This window comes from Aethalodelphis obliquidens, unplaced genomic scaffold (assembly GCF_003676395.1).
Source record: "Aethalodelphis obliquidens isolate GAN/ISIS:26980383/991018 unplaced genomic scaffold, ASM367639v1 scaffold10, whole genome shotgun sequence".
Classification (NCBI taxonomy): Eukaryota; Metazoa; Chordata; class Mammalia; order Artiodactyla; family Delphinidae; genus Aethalodelphis; species Aethalodelphis obliquidens.
Window position 1 is genome coordinate 43854738 of NW_020837954.1, and position 18023 is coordinate 43872760.

Genomic DNA, 18023 nt, shown 5'->3' on the forward strand with positions numbered 1-18023 from the left:
TGAAAGACTGAATTTATATAGGTCTTGAATTAGACTAATATTTACCTTCACTGAACTTAAACTGTTCATATATTCTTCAGAAAACTTTAGGAAAATACAAAACTGCCTTAAGATATAATTTAAAGAGTTTTTTCTGACTTTAGTTTTCATGTTAGCAAAGGACATTTCATGTTAAGTATAATAGGATATTTCTGAATGTATTAGCTTAAAAGCATAAATCTGTGGGTCAGTTGATGACCAAAGATATCAAGAGGTTTCTGGTTTTCACTGCAACCACTAAAAGAACCAAAAGTCAGTAAGTAGGGACTTCTCTGGTGGCGCAGTGGTTAAGCATCCACCTGCCAATGTAGGGGACATGGGTTTGAGCCCTGGTCCAGGAAGATCCCACATGCCGCGGAGCAACTAAGCCCGTGCGTCACAACTACTGAGCCTGCGCTCTAGAGCCCGCGAGCCACAACTACTGAAGCCCGCGTGCCTAGAGCCCATGCTCTGCAACAAGAGAAGCCACCGCAATGAGAAGCCCACGCACTCGCCACAAAGAGTAGTCCTCGCTCCCCCCAATTAGAGAAAGCCCGCGCGCAGCAATGAAGAGCCAACGCAGACAAAAATAAATAAATAAATAAATTTTTTTTTAAAAAAAAACAAGATTCAATAAGTAAAACAGGACATATGCATGCAGTTTCAACATTTCAGAAGGCCAATGAAAATATAACTTTGTTATCCAAAAGAATATACCCTATAAAAGAACTTAAATATCTCATTTCTTTTTCCTGTATGTAAAGCTTACAGACCAATGGGGGGAAAATCTTCATTCTAAAAGGCTTTGTTATGATATGTTTACTGTGTGTGGAACTAGTTAAGCTTAGTTTAATTTCCTTGGCATTGCAGTATCAAACCAAAATATGAGGAAACTGAGGAAGAAAATAAGACTTATTGTAGTTAATTATTATGTGTAAGAAATACCTAGAAGTGCTACAGAATAGGATCAATGAAAATTTATTTCTTAAGCTTGGCCACTTGGGAGGAAAGATTTTGTTTAAATTTTTGTGTAATGTTAGATAATTCTGTTTTGTTCCACAGAGCGAGCGTTTACAGTCTGACCTAGTAGTGTGCATTGTAATTGGTGTGCTGTATTTTGCTATTCATGTAAGCACAGTGTTCACAGTATTGCAGGTAAGGAATCATTTTATTCTTGTCACTCGGGGAAAATAACTTTGGATTCACTTCTGATTTGATTGTAGTGTTGGTCCATAATGCCGAAATATATGACTTTTTGTTTGGTTTTAACAACAAATACTTATTTTCTCATGGTTTCTCATGGGTCGTGACTCTGGGAGTGGCTTAGCCAGATGATCCCAGCTCAGCATGTGTTATGATGCTGCAGTCATATGTGGCTGCAATCAGCTGAGGCTGTTAGCAGGCCTCACTTTCTTGCTGACTGTTGGCCAGAGAGCTTAGTTCTTCTCCGTGTGGTCCTCACCAGGGGCTGCCTGAATATCCTCACAAAATGGCAGCCTGTTTCCCCCAGAGCCAGTGATCCTAGAGAGAGAAAGCCCAAGACCGAAGGCCCAGTCTTTTATAACTGATGCTGGATGTGGCATACATACCACCACTTCTTCCGTATCCATTGGTCATACAGGGCAACCCTGCTGCAATGTGGGGGGGAATACAAGCAGGCATAAACACCAGGAACCGTGCTGGACTGACACCGTATGCCCTCTGGCCTCCGTGATTCACATCCTTCTAAACCCCCCAAAGTCTCATTCCACTACAACTGGAAGTCCAGAACGTCGTCCTCTAAATCAGGCCCGGGTGTGGGCGATGCTTGGTCCTGCAGTACAGTGCTGCGCGTCTGCAAGCCACGCGGTTACCTTCCTCGGGGCTCTTCATTCTCTTGTGCAGACCTGTATTTCTACATGGTGTCAATTTGATTATGATGCACCTCCATGTAGTTTTCTTCATGTTTTTGTGTCTGGGGTACATTGCATCTGTGGTCTAGTTTTCATCAGATTTAGAAAATTTTGGTCATTATTACTGTAAATGTTTTTTCCCTTTTCCTTTTGCTGTCCCTCCACCCACCCCCACTCATGGACTCCAGTTACATGTATATTTGGCCTCTTGAATTTGTCCCACAGTTCACTGATGCTTTGTTCATTTTAAATTCTTTCCCCCCCACCACCACATGTTTAATTTTGAATGTTTTCTATTGCTATTGCTTTGTTGTTAAGTTCACTAATCTTTTCTTCTGTAATATGTAATCTGCAGTTAATCCCATCCAGTGTATTTTTTGTCTCAGAACTAACAAGTTTCATCTTTAGAAGTTGGATTTTAGGTCTTTTTTTATATCTCTCTTGCCTCTATTCACTTTTTTGAACAAATGGAATTCACTTCTAACTCTCTTAATGTTCTTGTCTCATAATTCTAATTTCTCTGTCACTTATGGGTTGGTTTTGATTAATTGATATTTTTCCCCATGGGTCATAGTTTCCTGATTCTTTGCATGCATGGTAATTTTTGATTGGATGACAAGCATTATAAGGTTGGCCTTTTGTGTATTGGATATTTTTGTATTCCTAGAAATACTCTTGAACTTCGTTTTTTGGCACTATTAAGTTACTTGTTAACAGTTTGATCCCCTCAGATCTAACTTTTAAGATTGCTTAATTGAGACTAGGGCTGTTTAGTTTAGGGCTAATATTCCCCCTACTGAGGCAACATGCTTTGGAATACTCTGACCAGTGCCCTGTGAATGTTGAGTTTTTCCAACCTGGCTTGTGAGAACAGGCACTATTCCTAGCCCTGTGTGAGTGCTGGATACTCTTCTCTCTAATCCCTTGGCGAGGTTCCTTCCCTTTGCATATGTAGTTCTCTCCCACACACATGTGCTGATTCCCCTGAATATTCGAGGGAGACTCCGCAGATCTTCTAAGTTCTCTCTCCATGCAGTTTTCTCTTTGGAGCACTGTCTGCTCTGGTGAGCTCTGGTGAACACTAGCTGCTTTGCTGTCTCCAGGCTTTTAGTTCTATCTCCTCAACTCAGGAGGTACCAGGCTTCATGTGGATTCCCCTCCCTTTACTGCAACTTGGAAAGTATCTAAGGGCAGTAAGCTGGGGCAGTCCTGACACTTACCTCATCCGTTTTCTTTCTCTCAGTGTTTACTGATTATTTCCTTATGTCTAGTATATTGCAAACCATTGGTTCATATATTTTATTCTATTTTGATTCATGTGGAATAGGGTAAATCTCTATTATTCCATTTGGCCAGAAGCAAAGGTTATATTATTTAAATTTAACATTTTTGCCTGTTTTCTTCTCTTCCAATTTGAACCATTAACTCCTGAGTACCTCACAAGCTGAGTGAGGTCCAGTGGGTCTTCAGGGGTCCGATGGAAACCTCTTTAGTTTCTAAACGTATGACTTTTAATTTGAATACTTGAAGTGATGGTACTTGGTTTTTGTGAATTTAGTCATACGTAAGAACTCTCTTCCAAACCATGTGAAGCCACAAAAAAAACTTTTTCCTCATTCTATTTTGCTCTTCACTCAAACTTAACAGTTTTATTTAGCTCATGTCCTTTATCTCTACTAGCTAAAACAATTGAATACATTGCTCTGCAAGTCACATAGAACATTCTTAGGGAAGCAAGCAATATACCTCAGGCCACACTCTAATTACATTGACAGTGTGAGACACCAAGGAAAGTAGTTAACACATTTTAAAATATCTGTAATACGTGAACAGTCACTACCTTTTATGGCTGATTTAATCAGAAAATTACATAATATAGAAATGTTAACTGCAGACAGATGTTTAGTTCTTAGATTCTATAGTTGACTAAATTGAACTGACAAATTAGAAGTTCTCCTTTGGGTCTCAGAGTCACTTTTCACGTCCTCAACTTTATCCTCCTTTTAGCCTGCGCTCAAGTATGTGTTGTATGCGCTTGTCGGCTTCGTGGGTTTTGTAACCCATTACGTGCTGCCTCAACTTAGGAAGCAGCTACCGTGGCACTGCTGCTCTCACCCCCTGCTCAAGACGGTGGAGTATAATCAGTATGAAGTTCGAAGTAAGTATTTCATTAACACTTTTCCTTTCAATACTATGGATTTTTTTCTTTTACTTTGTTGACAGGTGACTGTTAAGTAACTATCATCAAGTAACACTTCGGCTTGTGTTTCTTAGGTTTGACACTCATGAATCAGACCTTTTGCTTTCATTTCAGTTGAAGTATAAATGTCAGTGCTAAAATGCCAACTTACCACAGAATAAACCTTGCTCTTTCCTCCTCTAAGTTTTTCTTCACAGACCTCTCATTGATTAATCCTTCAGTGTATGTCTGTGACTTCTCTTTCCAGTCCCTACCTTTACCCTCAATCTTCCTTGCAATATGCAGGCAACTCAATCCTCTTTAAGACTTCTATTTGATATATTTTTAACGCAAAGCATAAAGGGAATAGAAAGGTCTTCGTTCCTGTTTCCACCAGTGACACTATGTCCTACCAGAGAGGGTTATAAAGAGTTGATCAAGAGAAAAGAGGTGAAAAACATTTGTAATTGTTATTATTCATTCAGATTTGGGATAAAGTATAAAATGACTAAAAAGAGGTAGAAGGCCAGTCCATTTGGCAAGCTTTTTACTTGTCGCTTTAAACCCTGACTTTTCTGTTACAAGTAATCAGTCTGGTTCATTGGTTCCATGACCTATAATATACTTCCTTATTTTAGGGATATAATAAAAGTTAATACCTGTGTCATCATTATTATATACCAGTGATTAAACAAGCCAATGTTTTTTCCTCAGACTTTCTCTTTAGTTAATGAGTTATTATAGAGAGTAAATTTCTCAACTGTTTGGAGATGAATTAACTTCTTTAGAGAACTCTGAAGCTTTTGAAAGATTTCTATACCAAACTTGACTTTGCAGTATCAAAGCGTATTTCCTGGGCCTTTTAGCAGAATTGCTTAAGTCATCATGGTACTGTAATCTTGATCACTATTTTGATCCTGGGGAGATAATTAAATATTAATGTGTAGATTGTAGTGAAATGACATAAAACTATAAAAATCTGTACTGGCCTATTCTTACCATAAGGAAAATAACTCAGAATGATATATTTTTGATAGTTAATGATTAATTGCTTTCATATATAAATGTTAGCAGGTGTATCTGGTTTGTTTTGAAGAACAGTTTTCATTAAAGTAAATCATTGATCATGTTGTTTGTTTTTTATCTTAACAAAACATTTAGTCTAAATTTTTATAAATTTTGAATCAACATAACATTTTTCACTTATTGAGAGTATTAGGCATTAGCAAAGTTGACTGTAGTAGCTATAAAGAAAAATCTGATTCATTAGAGAACTTCCTAGAGGTGGTTGACATTATTTTCAGATAGCTGGAGGACCGTATTTTAAATCTTTCAGCTTATCCTAGACACTTTCCCCAATGACATTAAATATTAAAGTATTGGGAAAATATTACTGGCAATGAAAATGACACTTATGAAGTGTGTGAATGCAAAACATATACTTTCATATCTGTTCTGAGATGTATGTCTTATAAGATGTATGTGTATGTAAGGATTTTAAAAACAGATAATTTAATAGATCATTTATTTCTTTTTGGGGAAAGGGGCAGTCTAATAATCTTCACTAATCTTTTCTCCAAAAGTTATAGGCATAAATAAGAAAAAGTTATGGTTAAAAACTGAGATTTCAAGAATAAAAGTTTAAAATGAAATTCAGTTCATCTAAATTTAACATCTAAGTTGGAAAGTTGCATGTGTCTCAGAATTCATAAAACTATTGATTGACATACTGGATTACTTACATTATTTATAGTACAGCTGAATTTGAGTGGTAAGATTTTCCTTTCTTATCACATTACCAGACTATTTTATGCATTAGATGACATGGTTTTCTTGACTTAATATTGCCTTGTTAGACGCAGCTACTGTGATGTGGTTTGAGAAACTTCATGTGTGGCTTCTTTTTGTGGAGAAGAATATCATCTATCCATTGATTGTTCTCAATGAACTTAGTAGCAGTGCAGAGACAATTGCTAGTCCAAAAAAACTGGATACAGAGTAAGTACAGTACTCTTCTTATCTAAGTTTGACTGTTGGGGTCTGTCATAGCAATGTCTTAAGTTACTGATCTAGTAACAAGTAATAATTGAGTGTCTCTTTGGTGCAAAGTACTGTGTGAAAAATTCAAGTGAAATTTTGTCTTTGACTTCCCTTTTCTGAACATCTGTTTCTGCTCTTGGCATATTACTACTCCAGACATCTCACTGTAAACTAACATTTTATGAGATGACATTTATTAAATAAGGTTAATTTTAATATTAGATGGTAAGTTTTGGAGATGATTATTTTTGTGTACTGTGTGAATCAGACCATTTAGGTGCTCACTTGCCTATACAATCATCCTGTAGGCCTACCCACTACACTAGGTACATGTTGTTGGATAAGCATTAATATGTTTTGTATGTGCTAAATGCTGTTAATGTTTAAGCAATAGAAGTACTGAGAAACTGGAGAACCAAATGTCAGAATTGCAATAGTGTTACTTATTTTTTAAACATGATTATTTATATAAAGGATAAGAATTATGATACATATGCTTAAAAAGGAATATTTAGAAGTTTAAATTTGATATATATATTCTAAGTTTAGTAAATGAAATGGTGATTTTTCTCAAGTTTGTAGATTAACGTTTTCAGTCATCAGTTGATGAATGTGCTTTCTTTATATTGTAGATTAGGTGCTTTAATGATCACCATTGCTGGTCTGAAGCTGCTACGGTCCTCTTTCAGCAGCCCTACATATCAGTATGTCACAGTCATCTTTACTGTGCTCTTTTTCAAAATTGACTATGAAGCTTTTTCAGAGACCATGCTGTTGGATCTGTTCTTCATGTCCATACTCTTCAACAAGGTAATTTATCACTGAAGGAAACATCCTTATCTGTAAAAAGTGTCTCCCTAAGTAATATGCCATTTAGTGAGGATTACGCTTGCTTTCAATTTGCTTCATTATCTTTTAAGTAGTATCTTTCTTCAGTCAACCAGTTATTTAGGATTAGAATCCCTAAACAATGCCAGTCACTGTCATCCATAGAAGATATATTTCTTGCTGTGGCTAGGAAGGTAAGATTAAATTATATGGAAACATTAGAGGAACTCTAATAAGTATATAAATATATGGGTTCTTCCAAAAGGGGGTGTGGTTTTGAATAATTTTAGAAACAAACATGGTAATAATTGAACCAAACTGTAGGCTGCTTCATAGATGGAGGGAGGAAATAACCTGATACTGAATGAAGATGGTGGAGACTGAGGGCAGTGAGGCCATGTGGGAGCAGTGAGATGCTAGTTTATTTGCAGAATATACTGACGTTTACAGAATGCTCCTAAAATTTGTTATCACCCATGGGATAGTTGCCTATAGTCTTTTTACAAACGAGATGGTAAAGCCTGCATCTTCTGCCTCCAAGAAGCTTCTTACTGAGCCACACTGCCTTTCTAAGTGAAATAGGTTGTGTAGTCAGATTATTTGAAATTAAATAGTTTAGATTTCATGTTAACACTGACCACATACAAAGGACTTTGACATATATTATCCCATTTGATAGGTGACAGAGAGCTGAAGCATATGAGCAGCTACAAAACACAATGAAATCCCAGTTTTAGGAAAGTTAGCCTGGTCAGCCACATTTGGGATGAATTGGGGAAGAGAGAACCTAAAGGTATGGAGAACAGCTTAAGAGATTGTGACAGTAATTTAGATGTGATAGAGGTCTGGCCGAGGATGGGGACAGTAAAAATGAAAACTGTTAATCTGAACAAGCTTTTAGAAATAGTTTCTAAATATTGTACTAAATGTTATGCTAAATAGCTTCTCAATATCACAATATTATATTTGTTCAATCACTAATTTGTATGCATTTTTATCATTTATTTCCTCTTCTAGTGAGCATGATTAATCAAAGGAGGGAGCCAGAAAGTTAATCAGAGAATTGTCTGTATAAAAAAAGCATGTGATTTCTCACAAATTTAATATTTAGATTGGAAATTGTATTGAATCTTATACCGGTTGGAAAAAAGTGAAAGTTGCAGTAAAATATAAACTAAACAGTCCTTGAAATAGTCACTACACTTAACTCGCATTAGTTTGGATTTTCTTAATACTTTCATTTGTTAAGCAAATTGTTTTTGAGAGTGTACCATGTTCCAGAACTATTCTAGATGCTTAGGCTACGTTAGTTAACAAAACAGAGAAAGCTCTGCCCGCAAGGAGTTTGCATTTTATATGGGTACTTCATAGAACTTACCAGTGATAATAAGCAAATAATATTCAAGGGATCTCTTTAGATATATTTATTTTAAGATATCATTGTAAGGTGTACCACCAACTTAATAATATTTCAAGAAAAAATTGCTCTGAATGTATACAAAGCTATTTTCACCCACTAACTACTTAAACATGTAATTACATATCATTTTTCTTTACTATTACAATCAAAATTTGAGTACAGTCTGTTTACCATTTAGAAACAGAAGAGTGTTCTGAGTCACTGTTTTTAAGCAGTTGCGATGGTATCTGACAGTATACATGATGCTTTTACTTCCTGTCATCCTGATCCCATTAGTACCGAGGGTTGCCAGCATAATTTTGAGTCATGGCAAAGAGTGCAGGGATTCATCTGCATTTTCTGATTGGTTGAAGTTGTGATTTCTTTTTTAAATTGGAAATTAAACAAGTTCATTTGTAAATCAGCTAAATAATTTACATGTGAGGTGTTTGGTGCCTGAATCATGGCACTGAATTAGTCAGAACCTCTTGCTTTTAAGATTCTGTGATCTGTTCTGAGAATGGGGCCTTGCATTGCCTAGCATGCAGAGGCAATTTTGGGCACAATAGTTCTGTTTCAGTGTTGAAGAAATGTTCAACAACAAAACAGATCCTAATTGAAATAAGATTAAAATGTATATTATGCTTCCATTGGCAATAACAATTCTGATTATGAACAGATGCCTAATACACACTAGTAAATTCTTAGGAAACAGACAGTGACAACTGAATTACAACTTTATCCCCTGCCTGGCTGCTTTCAAATTCCTTTTGACATTGCATTTAAAACTTACTCATTTTACAAAGCACTAAAATTTGAGGGAAATGCCAGAATAAAAAATATATATATATATATATTTTTTTTTTTTTGGTTTTGCTTGTTAGTAGTAATAGAACCAATAGACAGCATAGAATTTTTAAACTGATAAAACACAAATCCGTATGTCAGTTAACTGTCTTTACTTAAAAACACATTCAGTGTTTTGGCAGTGATATTTCTTTTCCTTTGATGCAAATGGCAAATAATTTCCATGCTATTTCCCTATTTGGAAGAAAATCATTTTAGAAGTTTTTCATTTTCTAATTTAAAAATCTGATGGTAAGCTTTTTACTGATTGTTTTTGTTTTCCTCCTACAGCTTTGGGAACTCCTTTATAAATTGCAGTTTGTATACACTTACATTGCTCCATGGCAAATTACATGGGGTTCTGCTTTCCATGCTTTCGCTCAGCCCTTTGCAGTGCCCCGTATCCTTCTAATAAAAGTTGATAAGAAAGGGCAGTCATATCCTTGATGAGAATGTTGGTTTGTAGGCATAACCTTTCACAGGCATAGAATATAGGTTACCATGTGATAAATTATCAAAAATTCACAGTCTTTTGAGCCCACACCTATACCAATTTTGATTGTTTAATTTGTATTAACTTCTGTGGCCCACAGATCATCTGAACATGAGAAAAGTATTAAGGTTTTATAATTAATGCTGATTAAAAATTTCATGTTTATATATGTGATATTAAAGTCCAGGAATTTTCAATATATACAAAATGTGTTTAGAAATATTTATAAATGAATGAGCATTCAAAACATTTTCCATATTGATGTGATTGTAATTAAGCTTACGTTCAAAATTTTCTATTCTCATCCTTTCTTAAAGGTACTTTCTAAGTAAACATAAAGGTTAGTGACCTTGTAGATGTTGATATGCAGACTTTTGTATCTTTAAATTTTAGTTTTTATCTTCTGGAAAATTAAAACCATCTCTACCCAAGAGTGATACATGGAATTTTACCAGACACATGTTAGCAAATATTTATTTGGGTCCCTTCAGAGCATCATGCCAGGCTGTACTTTCCTGGCTGTGTCTTTCTGCTTCTACCCCTTATACTGTCCAGTGACACCTTCTTCTGTATTCCTCTGATGAACCTCATTTTTCTAATTGCTGTAATTGCAATGTGTTTGTGAGGTGTGTGTGTGTGTGTGTGTGTGTGTGTGTGTGTGTGCCGTGCGCGCAGGTGCGTGAACGTGCGTGCACAATCAGATGAATGTTAAGGTCCTTAACCAGTTTTCCCATAGATTCAGCCATGTTGTTTGTTCAGGCTGCCGTATCAGCCTTCTTTTCTACTCCACTGAACCCCTTCCTGGGAAGTGCAATATTCATCACTTCATATGTTCGACCTGTGAAATTCTGGGAGAGAGACTATAAGTGAGTAAAGAACAACACTTGAAAGCCAGTTTTTATCTTTTTTACTAGGAAAAACTATTGACAGCATTGTTATAAATTATTCATGGTTAACATTTTTTCTATTGAAATATTTAAAATTTTATATTCTTAAAGTTTCAAAATTATATAAAATTGGAAGAGTCAGAGGATACTCTATTTTCTCTACCTTTTTTTCTATTTATAAGATTTTTAAAACATAGTCCTAGTTAAATATATTCATTTTTCTGTCTTTTTTTTTTAATGTTATTTCTTAGAATTGTTCCACATTAATAATACTTTGAAACTTTATGCTATACACTGTTACATCATTATAACAGTCATAAGTAGTTATCTCACAGTTTTCTAAGAAGTAGCTATTTTTAGAGCTAAACTTTTTATAGGTTATTTGTAGTTTTTCATGAGGATAGGTTTTTAAATAACCATCTTTGTACGTAAAGTATTTTCTTCATTTAAGCTTAATTCCTTAGGTTAGCTGTTTAATATGATGCCTAGTAACTATCCTTGTATGTAATCTCCAAATTTTTTTCTAATTTAAGAAAATATCTAAAGGGGAATTACTGAATCATGGAGCCTAAACATTTTAAAGGCTTATAAATGTATTAACATGTTGATTCAGAAAGAGCTTGTACTAATTTATAATTCTACTGGCCAGCTCCACGACTGCCTTTCTCTCTACACGTTCACACATAGGTACATATAATGGGTGAAAATGGTAATCTTTAACAATGAACTGGCTTATGGATGTGAAACTTTTGCTCTGGTCTTTTACCTAAAATCACACATAGTATTTCTCTTTTTGGTGAATTTTAGTGTTATTTATACCCTTTTTTTCTTCTGGACCAACTTAAACTTAGTCCAGAATAACATCTTTTTTTTTTTTTTTTTTGCGGTACGCGGGCCTCTCACTGTTGTGGCCTTTCCCGTTGCGGAGCACAGGCTCCGGACGCGCAGGCTCAGCGGCCATGGCTCACGAGCCCAGCCTCTCTGCGGCATGTTGGATCTTCTCGGACCGGGGCACGAACCCATGTCCCCTGCATTGGCAGGTAGACTCTCAACCACTGTGCCACCAGGGAAGCCCCAGAATAACATCTTTGTCAGCAGTTCTTAAACTTTTTGATCTCAGAACCCCTTTACATACAATCTTAAAAATTATTGACGTCTCCAAAGAGATTTTGTTGATAGGGGTTTTATCTACTACATAGTTATTTACTATAATAAATACTGTACAATATTTATTGTATTATAAGTCAAAACTCATTTTATATTATAAATGAATTAATATAAAAATAACCACAATAAGCCTATTACATGTTAATATAAATAACATTTTTCTAATGAAGAATAACTGTATTTACCATTCCACCAAAAAAATCCGAAGAATGTCATTGTTTTTATAGTTTTGTAAATCTCTTTCATGTCTGACTTAATAAAAGACAGCTGAATTCTCTTACCTGCTTCCACATTCAGTCTCTTGTTGCATTGTGTTGTTCTGGTTGAAGTATATAAAGTAAATCTGGCCTCACACAGACATACAGTTTGAAAAGAAAGAAGTATTTTAATAGCCTTTTTAGACAATTGTGGATATTCTTGGATCCTTCGACAAATGGTAGTTTCTTAAAGGTTAGTGGCAATGTGGAATCTAAAGCCATATCAGTGAATTTTTGACTGTATTACATCAGAATTCACTGATATGTCTTATAGTTTGAATGGGTCTTTTACCCATGCATACACTTATATTGATACATCTTTATCTACTGTTTGGAAAATACCTGCTCAGTGAGTAATGTAGATCTTCCAAATTTTGACCCATTTCACGGTACAATATTAAAAAATATATGTATTCATATCACCGCCAATCTCAAAAAAGTGTTGAAGTATTGGGAAGCTATCAGGCGCATGGTGGTAGATGCAAGTTTTCTGAAATTCTAATTTTTGCTTGAAAACTTGAATTTTTATTATTGGCAACAGGTATCTTTATCAGTTATTTTTCTTGAAATGTCAGACTTACTTTCTTCACTTGAGAAGTGTCTGTCAAATACTCAAGTCTGAATAGTCATAGTTTATTCAAGTGAAAATGGTGTTCCATGGAAAAAAAAAGCAGCTACTGCTACTTACAGTTCAAGCAGTTGCACAAATGCTTTCCCTCCAGTTAATCGTCCTGCTTCAGAATGCAGCAGAAGGGCTTTATGTGTATTTTGCCACACACAATATTAAAAAGACCTGTACTGAGGGGCTGCATTTTAACAAAAGTATTATTTTTATTGCTTCGTTAAGGACATTTTTAAGGGAAACTTGAATTTTTATTTATTGTTTTTTCTTGTGCGTGGGTAGCAGTGACAAATAGTACAGTTTGGTGCCACTGCCTCGATTGATGTTAAAGCACCGGCAGTCTTACCCACCGTTGCTTTTGCACCGTCAGTGCAGTTGTCAACACAGTGAAAAAAAGCGAATAACAGTTCAGTACTATTATGAAAATAGTTTTGATTTGGAAAACTCCCTGCAAGATCTGAAGTGTCTTGCTTCAGGTTCTGTGGACCACATTTTGGGAACCACTGTTCTAAAGAACACTGTACCTCTGGACATTAATAACCTTCCCCTTATAAGGAATGTTTCATGCACTATATATTTTTAGGAACTGCATACAGTATGCATTTTTTCATCCTGATCAAAAATTTTTTTACATTAAACTCAGTGTCTTTCTATACACCGTTCGGTGAAACATCAGTTAAGAAAAAACTTGTCTTTATGTATAATGGAGGTGGAAGAGTAAAAAATAAATCCTTACCCCTAAAATTGTTCTATCAAAGAGCTTTATTAATATGTTATGCATAGATTTTTCTCATTTTTATAAAGCGATAATATTTATTTCATCTTTATTGTATAGTTTTCTCCCTTTTAATTGTTAGACTTTTTTAATATAAAAAAGCTTACTAAAGATGTTTCATTTTGCCTTTTTTAGCACAAAACGAGTGGATCATTCAAATACCAGATTGGCTTCCCAGCTTGATAGAAATCCAGGTAATAGCCCTATTTGTGAGTAAAGAAGCAAGTCTAAGGAATTCGTTATATACGTAGTTCACTCCCGACTTATTGGGAATCCTCTATGGAATCCAAAGGGCATTTCTGAAAAACTAAATATCCTTCGCTTTATTTTGTTTTACTTTAGCAAAGTATATGTGAATTAGAATATCTAAAATTTATACACCCATCTTTTATAAAATGCATTTTAAGAATGCTGATAAGAATAAAAAATTCCATTGAAAGATTGTTCTTACATAGGTTAAAAAAGTAGAGCACAGTGAAAGTAAAACTGATGAGGTGTATTGAAGAGTATGCAGTCTGAACTTATTATGTTTGCTTCCCTGCTTCGCCAAATGGTTAGATAAGTGTTAATTTCATTAAGTTTATTACATACGAAGATGTCATCTAGAGGAGCCAAATAGCCACTCAAGATAAGGCTTCAGTGGGTGACATTTTGGTGGTGTTACCATTATCTAAAGTTTGGTTCTTAGTTTTGTCCTTTGGGAAACATCTTTTTGTCAGCCCACCTATTAGTAATCTGGCACAGAGAGGGTGAATCTCACTGCCCCACCCATAAAAGATTAATGTATCAACCAGAATATCAGTGTATTAATTTACTAAAGAAATATGACTCCCGATACACTGGAAGATTTGTATTCATTTAACTCGCAGATTACTTCAAATGCTCTGCTTGAGAAACTAAATTATAGTAATCAGATTGATTCATAATTATAAATTTGATTAAGGAGGACTAGTTATTTGATATTAATGACTGTCATTATCATGTTCTGGTAGATATAACAGCCATCTCAGCTCTGGCATGTCCTTGTAGGGGGCTTGGAATTATGCTGCTGAAGATGCCTATCACAAAGACCATGTCCTGAATTAACATGCACACTTCTGTAATGGGCAGACAGCATTAGCTACAACTGTTTTATTGAAGCTTGAGCCTAGGGTTTCCCTTTTATTTTATTGTTTAGTTAGGCTGAGTTTAAAGTAATTATTAAGTTTAGTATGTTTTGCCATTCTTCAATTCTGTGCTTTGGGCACCCATTTACAGATTATTGCTTTGGATGGGTTACTTCTAAAGATGGTTTTCTAATTTATTGGGTGATGTTTTATCCTAATTTTTTTTCTTAAAGGATGACTAAAATTTGTAGGTGGTTCTTTACTGCTGTTTCTGTGTATACAGTTTATTTCTGTTTAGCTAATATTAGGCATCTCAGTATACAGAGTTTTTTTGACCAACTTCTCTTTGTTTTGGACTATCTCATTTGTTCAAATCTTGTATTACTTAACCCACTTCCTTTACCAGTATGTCTTTTTGTTCTAGTTTTGAATTTCTTTTATCTTTTTCATTTCTCTTGCATGGTTTTAATTATAAGGCATAGTTAATTGAAGAGTGATAGAAAATTTTGATCATGGACTGTTAAAGAGGTGGAAAAGACCTTAGATTTCACCTAATCCAATTCCCACATTTTATGGATGGGGACCAGAGACTCAGAGAGGTTACGTTACGTCTAACTCATTTGAAAATTTTTTTCCCATTATCCCATATTTCATTTTTATATAGAAATTCTAAGGGTATCTGTATTATAAGGGTACAGGGTACCCTTGTAAGGGTATATTATCTTCCTTGTCAAAGAACTATAGATACAACCCTAACTGGAAATTAGTTTTAATACTTTTAACAATCTTGTTTGTTGTTATAAAGGGCACTTAAGGTAAAGTTAACATTTTTTTACTCCCTTCTTATAGGATCAGATGACAACAATCTGAATTCCATCTTCTATGAACATTTAACCAGATCCCTGCAACACAGTCTTTGTGGTGATTTGCACCTAGGACGGTGGGGAAACTACAGTACAGGGGACTGTTTCATTCTTGCCTCTGACTACCTCAATGCGTTAGTACACCTTATAGAGATAGGCAATGGGCTGGTCACCTTCCAGCTGCGGGGACTTGAATTCAGAGGTAAGACATTCACCTTTCATTTCTATAACGTACTCCTGTGACATCTAAGTTTGATGTGTCTACATCTCAAATCAAAAGTTATGAAAGTAGGTCCTTAGTATTTGGAATTCTGGAATGAGAAAAGCTGCTAAAGAGTAGTTATTAGTTTTTTTTCCAAATTTCACATTCAGAGAAGAATCATTTTTGCAGTATGCTCTGTATGTAAAGGTAGTATCAATAGTGTATAACAGACTTGTTTTTTCCTGGTAAGAGTGAATTTCTGTTGTTCTGTGCTTGCCCTCTTGCTAGTCTTTTATTGTGATCAGCTGCACATGCTCGTTAGATGGCTGGCAGCATAGAATGCTGTGAGGCAGAGATTAGCTAACCAAGTTACTTTCATATAACTGCCATGCCTTTGTCCTCAACAATTTTTTTAAATTGAGGTGAAATTCACATAACATCAAATTAACAATTTTAAAGTGAACAAATTAGTGGCATTTAGTACATTCACGATCTTGTGCAACCACCACCTCTGTCTAGTTCCAAAGCATTTTCATCACCCCAAATAAAACCTCACACCCATTAAGCAGTTACTCCCTATTCCCCCACCAGCCTTCAACAATTTTGTATACTGACAAATGAAGCTGTTTCTACACAGAAAATCATGCATTCAGAAACATACCAGCTTGATGTTATCCACTTCTGTAAGTTGAATGTCTTGTAAGCAGGAATAGAAACTTGTCTTATAGGAATTGAAGGAGTCCTATTAATGCATGTGTTTCCAATTTAGGCAACATTTGGACTTGAGAGTTTTTAGAGAAAGCATCCAAGCAGTGTTTTGGTCTATTCTAAGAAGTACCTTAGGTGTTTTTAACCTGAAATAGGAAATAAGAAAGCATTTGTCTAAATAGAGGATCAAATTAGACCTGTACCCTATAGCTTTATTTTTACCCTGGTGTTGAATCAGAAAGTTTGCACCTTTGTTACATAATATCTTTGTTAATGGAGCAAGTGCTTTTCTAAAGTTACTCCATTCATTGGAAATAAGATTTTACTTGTGTAAAACTCAAGGTAGTAAATGTTAATGTTTGTTATTTATTTGTAATTTATTTGTAACCCATTCGCTCTCTCTTCTTTACAATCTCCTATTCTTGTCTTATGGTTTGTTTCTGACTCTCTGTCAGAAGCCCAGGACCTTAATTCCATCTCTTCTAGGGTCTTAACCCAGTGCTGTTCAAATTTAATCCATCTGTCCTCATCCAAAAGCCAGCACCCCCTTACCACTACACATACCACTGCTATAACTTCACCTTCTTTTTAAATTGTTGGCACCTGAAGATTTCATCTTTGCTTTTTGATTTTAATTTAACTTTCTTTTTTAACAGGTATTTGTGGGGAGGTTATTTTATCCAGAATTTCTATGTGTGAATTGGAAGGGGGTCCTTCTTATCTGCTCATTTCACCGTATTGATCAGAAATTGTCCAAATCAAAAATGGATCCAAGGGACTTCCCTGGTGGTCCAGCGGATAAGACTCCGCGCTCCCAATGCAGGGGACACGGGTTTGATCCCTGGTCAGGGAACTGAGATCCCACATCCCACATGCCACACGGCGAAAAAAAAAAAAAAAAAAAAAAATGGATCCAAATTTTCACTCTCCCCACTTTACTCTCTGGTACCAAATAGATTCAAGTAAAATTTTGGATAAATCCTTTGCCATCCAAACTCTCACTCTTTGTCAAACAAAACTCAAATCAATCTGAGAACACAGTACCCCCTTACTTTCTGAACTCATGCTGAATTTCAATAGCAGGCCGTACCTGTAATTCTTCATTCAGCCATCGTGATTTTTTTTTTTAAAGGCAAATTCAGTTATGTCCTTTCCATTCCATGCTTTAAATTTTCAGTGGCTTTCCATTGCATTTAAAATAGAATTCAAATTCCTAACACATCCTGTGGACAGCTGTGAGATCTGGCCTCTGTCAGTTTCTCCACCTTACTTTGTAGCACCCTCCTCGTCCACTGTAGCCACACTGGCCTTCCTTCAGTGTCCTAGCTGTGCTAAATTCTTTACTAAGGCCTCCTTATCGCCCTTCCCTTTGCCCAGAAAGTACCAAACGTCTCCCCTCTTCCTGCCAATCTTCCACCTCTAATTCCTTAATTATCTTTAAGAATTAGCTTAACTGTCACTTTCTCAGAGAAGCTTTAGTCTCTAACCACCTGTCCCACATGATTATCTCTCATATTACCCTGTTTTTACCTCCTTAGCACTTAGCAGAGTTCTAATTTTATATTTATTTATTTGTTTAAAGTTTATTTCTTCCCGAGCCCAGGGGTTGGCAGACGTTTTCTGTGAAGAGCCAAGATAGTTAATAGTGCAGGCTTTGGAGCCATACACGTTCTCTGTTGCATGTTCTTCTTTGATTTTTCTTTTAAACAACCCTTTAAAAATATCAAAACCACTCTTAGCT

The 18023-nt window shown here is 35.5% G+C and overlaps 1 protein-coding gene across 8 annotated transcripts in view; it reads left to right on the forward strand.

The window, feature by feature from the left end:
• The window catches only part of PCNX1 (pecanex 1), a 171179-nt gene that overhangs the window by 118501 nt on the left and 34655 nt on the right, over positions 1–18023 (forward strand). For all 8 annotated transcript variants that reach the window (XM_027111644.1, XM_027111647.1, XM_027111646.1 and 5 more), the window contains 8 exons: positions 1081–1173; positions 3918–4068; positions 5946–6087; positions 6762–6939; positions 9494–9602; positions 10432–10561; positions 13539–13597; positions 15359–15574. In XM_027111644.1, coding sequence (XP_026967445.1) covers positions 1081–1173; positions 3918–4068; positions 5946–6087; positions 6762–6939; positions 9494–9602; positions 10432–10561; positions 13539–13597; positions 15359–15574 — 1078 coding nt within the window. The remainder of the gene's footprint in view (positions 1–1080; positions 1174–3917; positions 4069–5945; positions 6088–6761; positions 6940–9493; positions 9603–10431; positions 10562–13538; positions 13598–15358; positions 15575–18023) is intronic.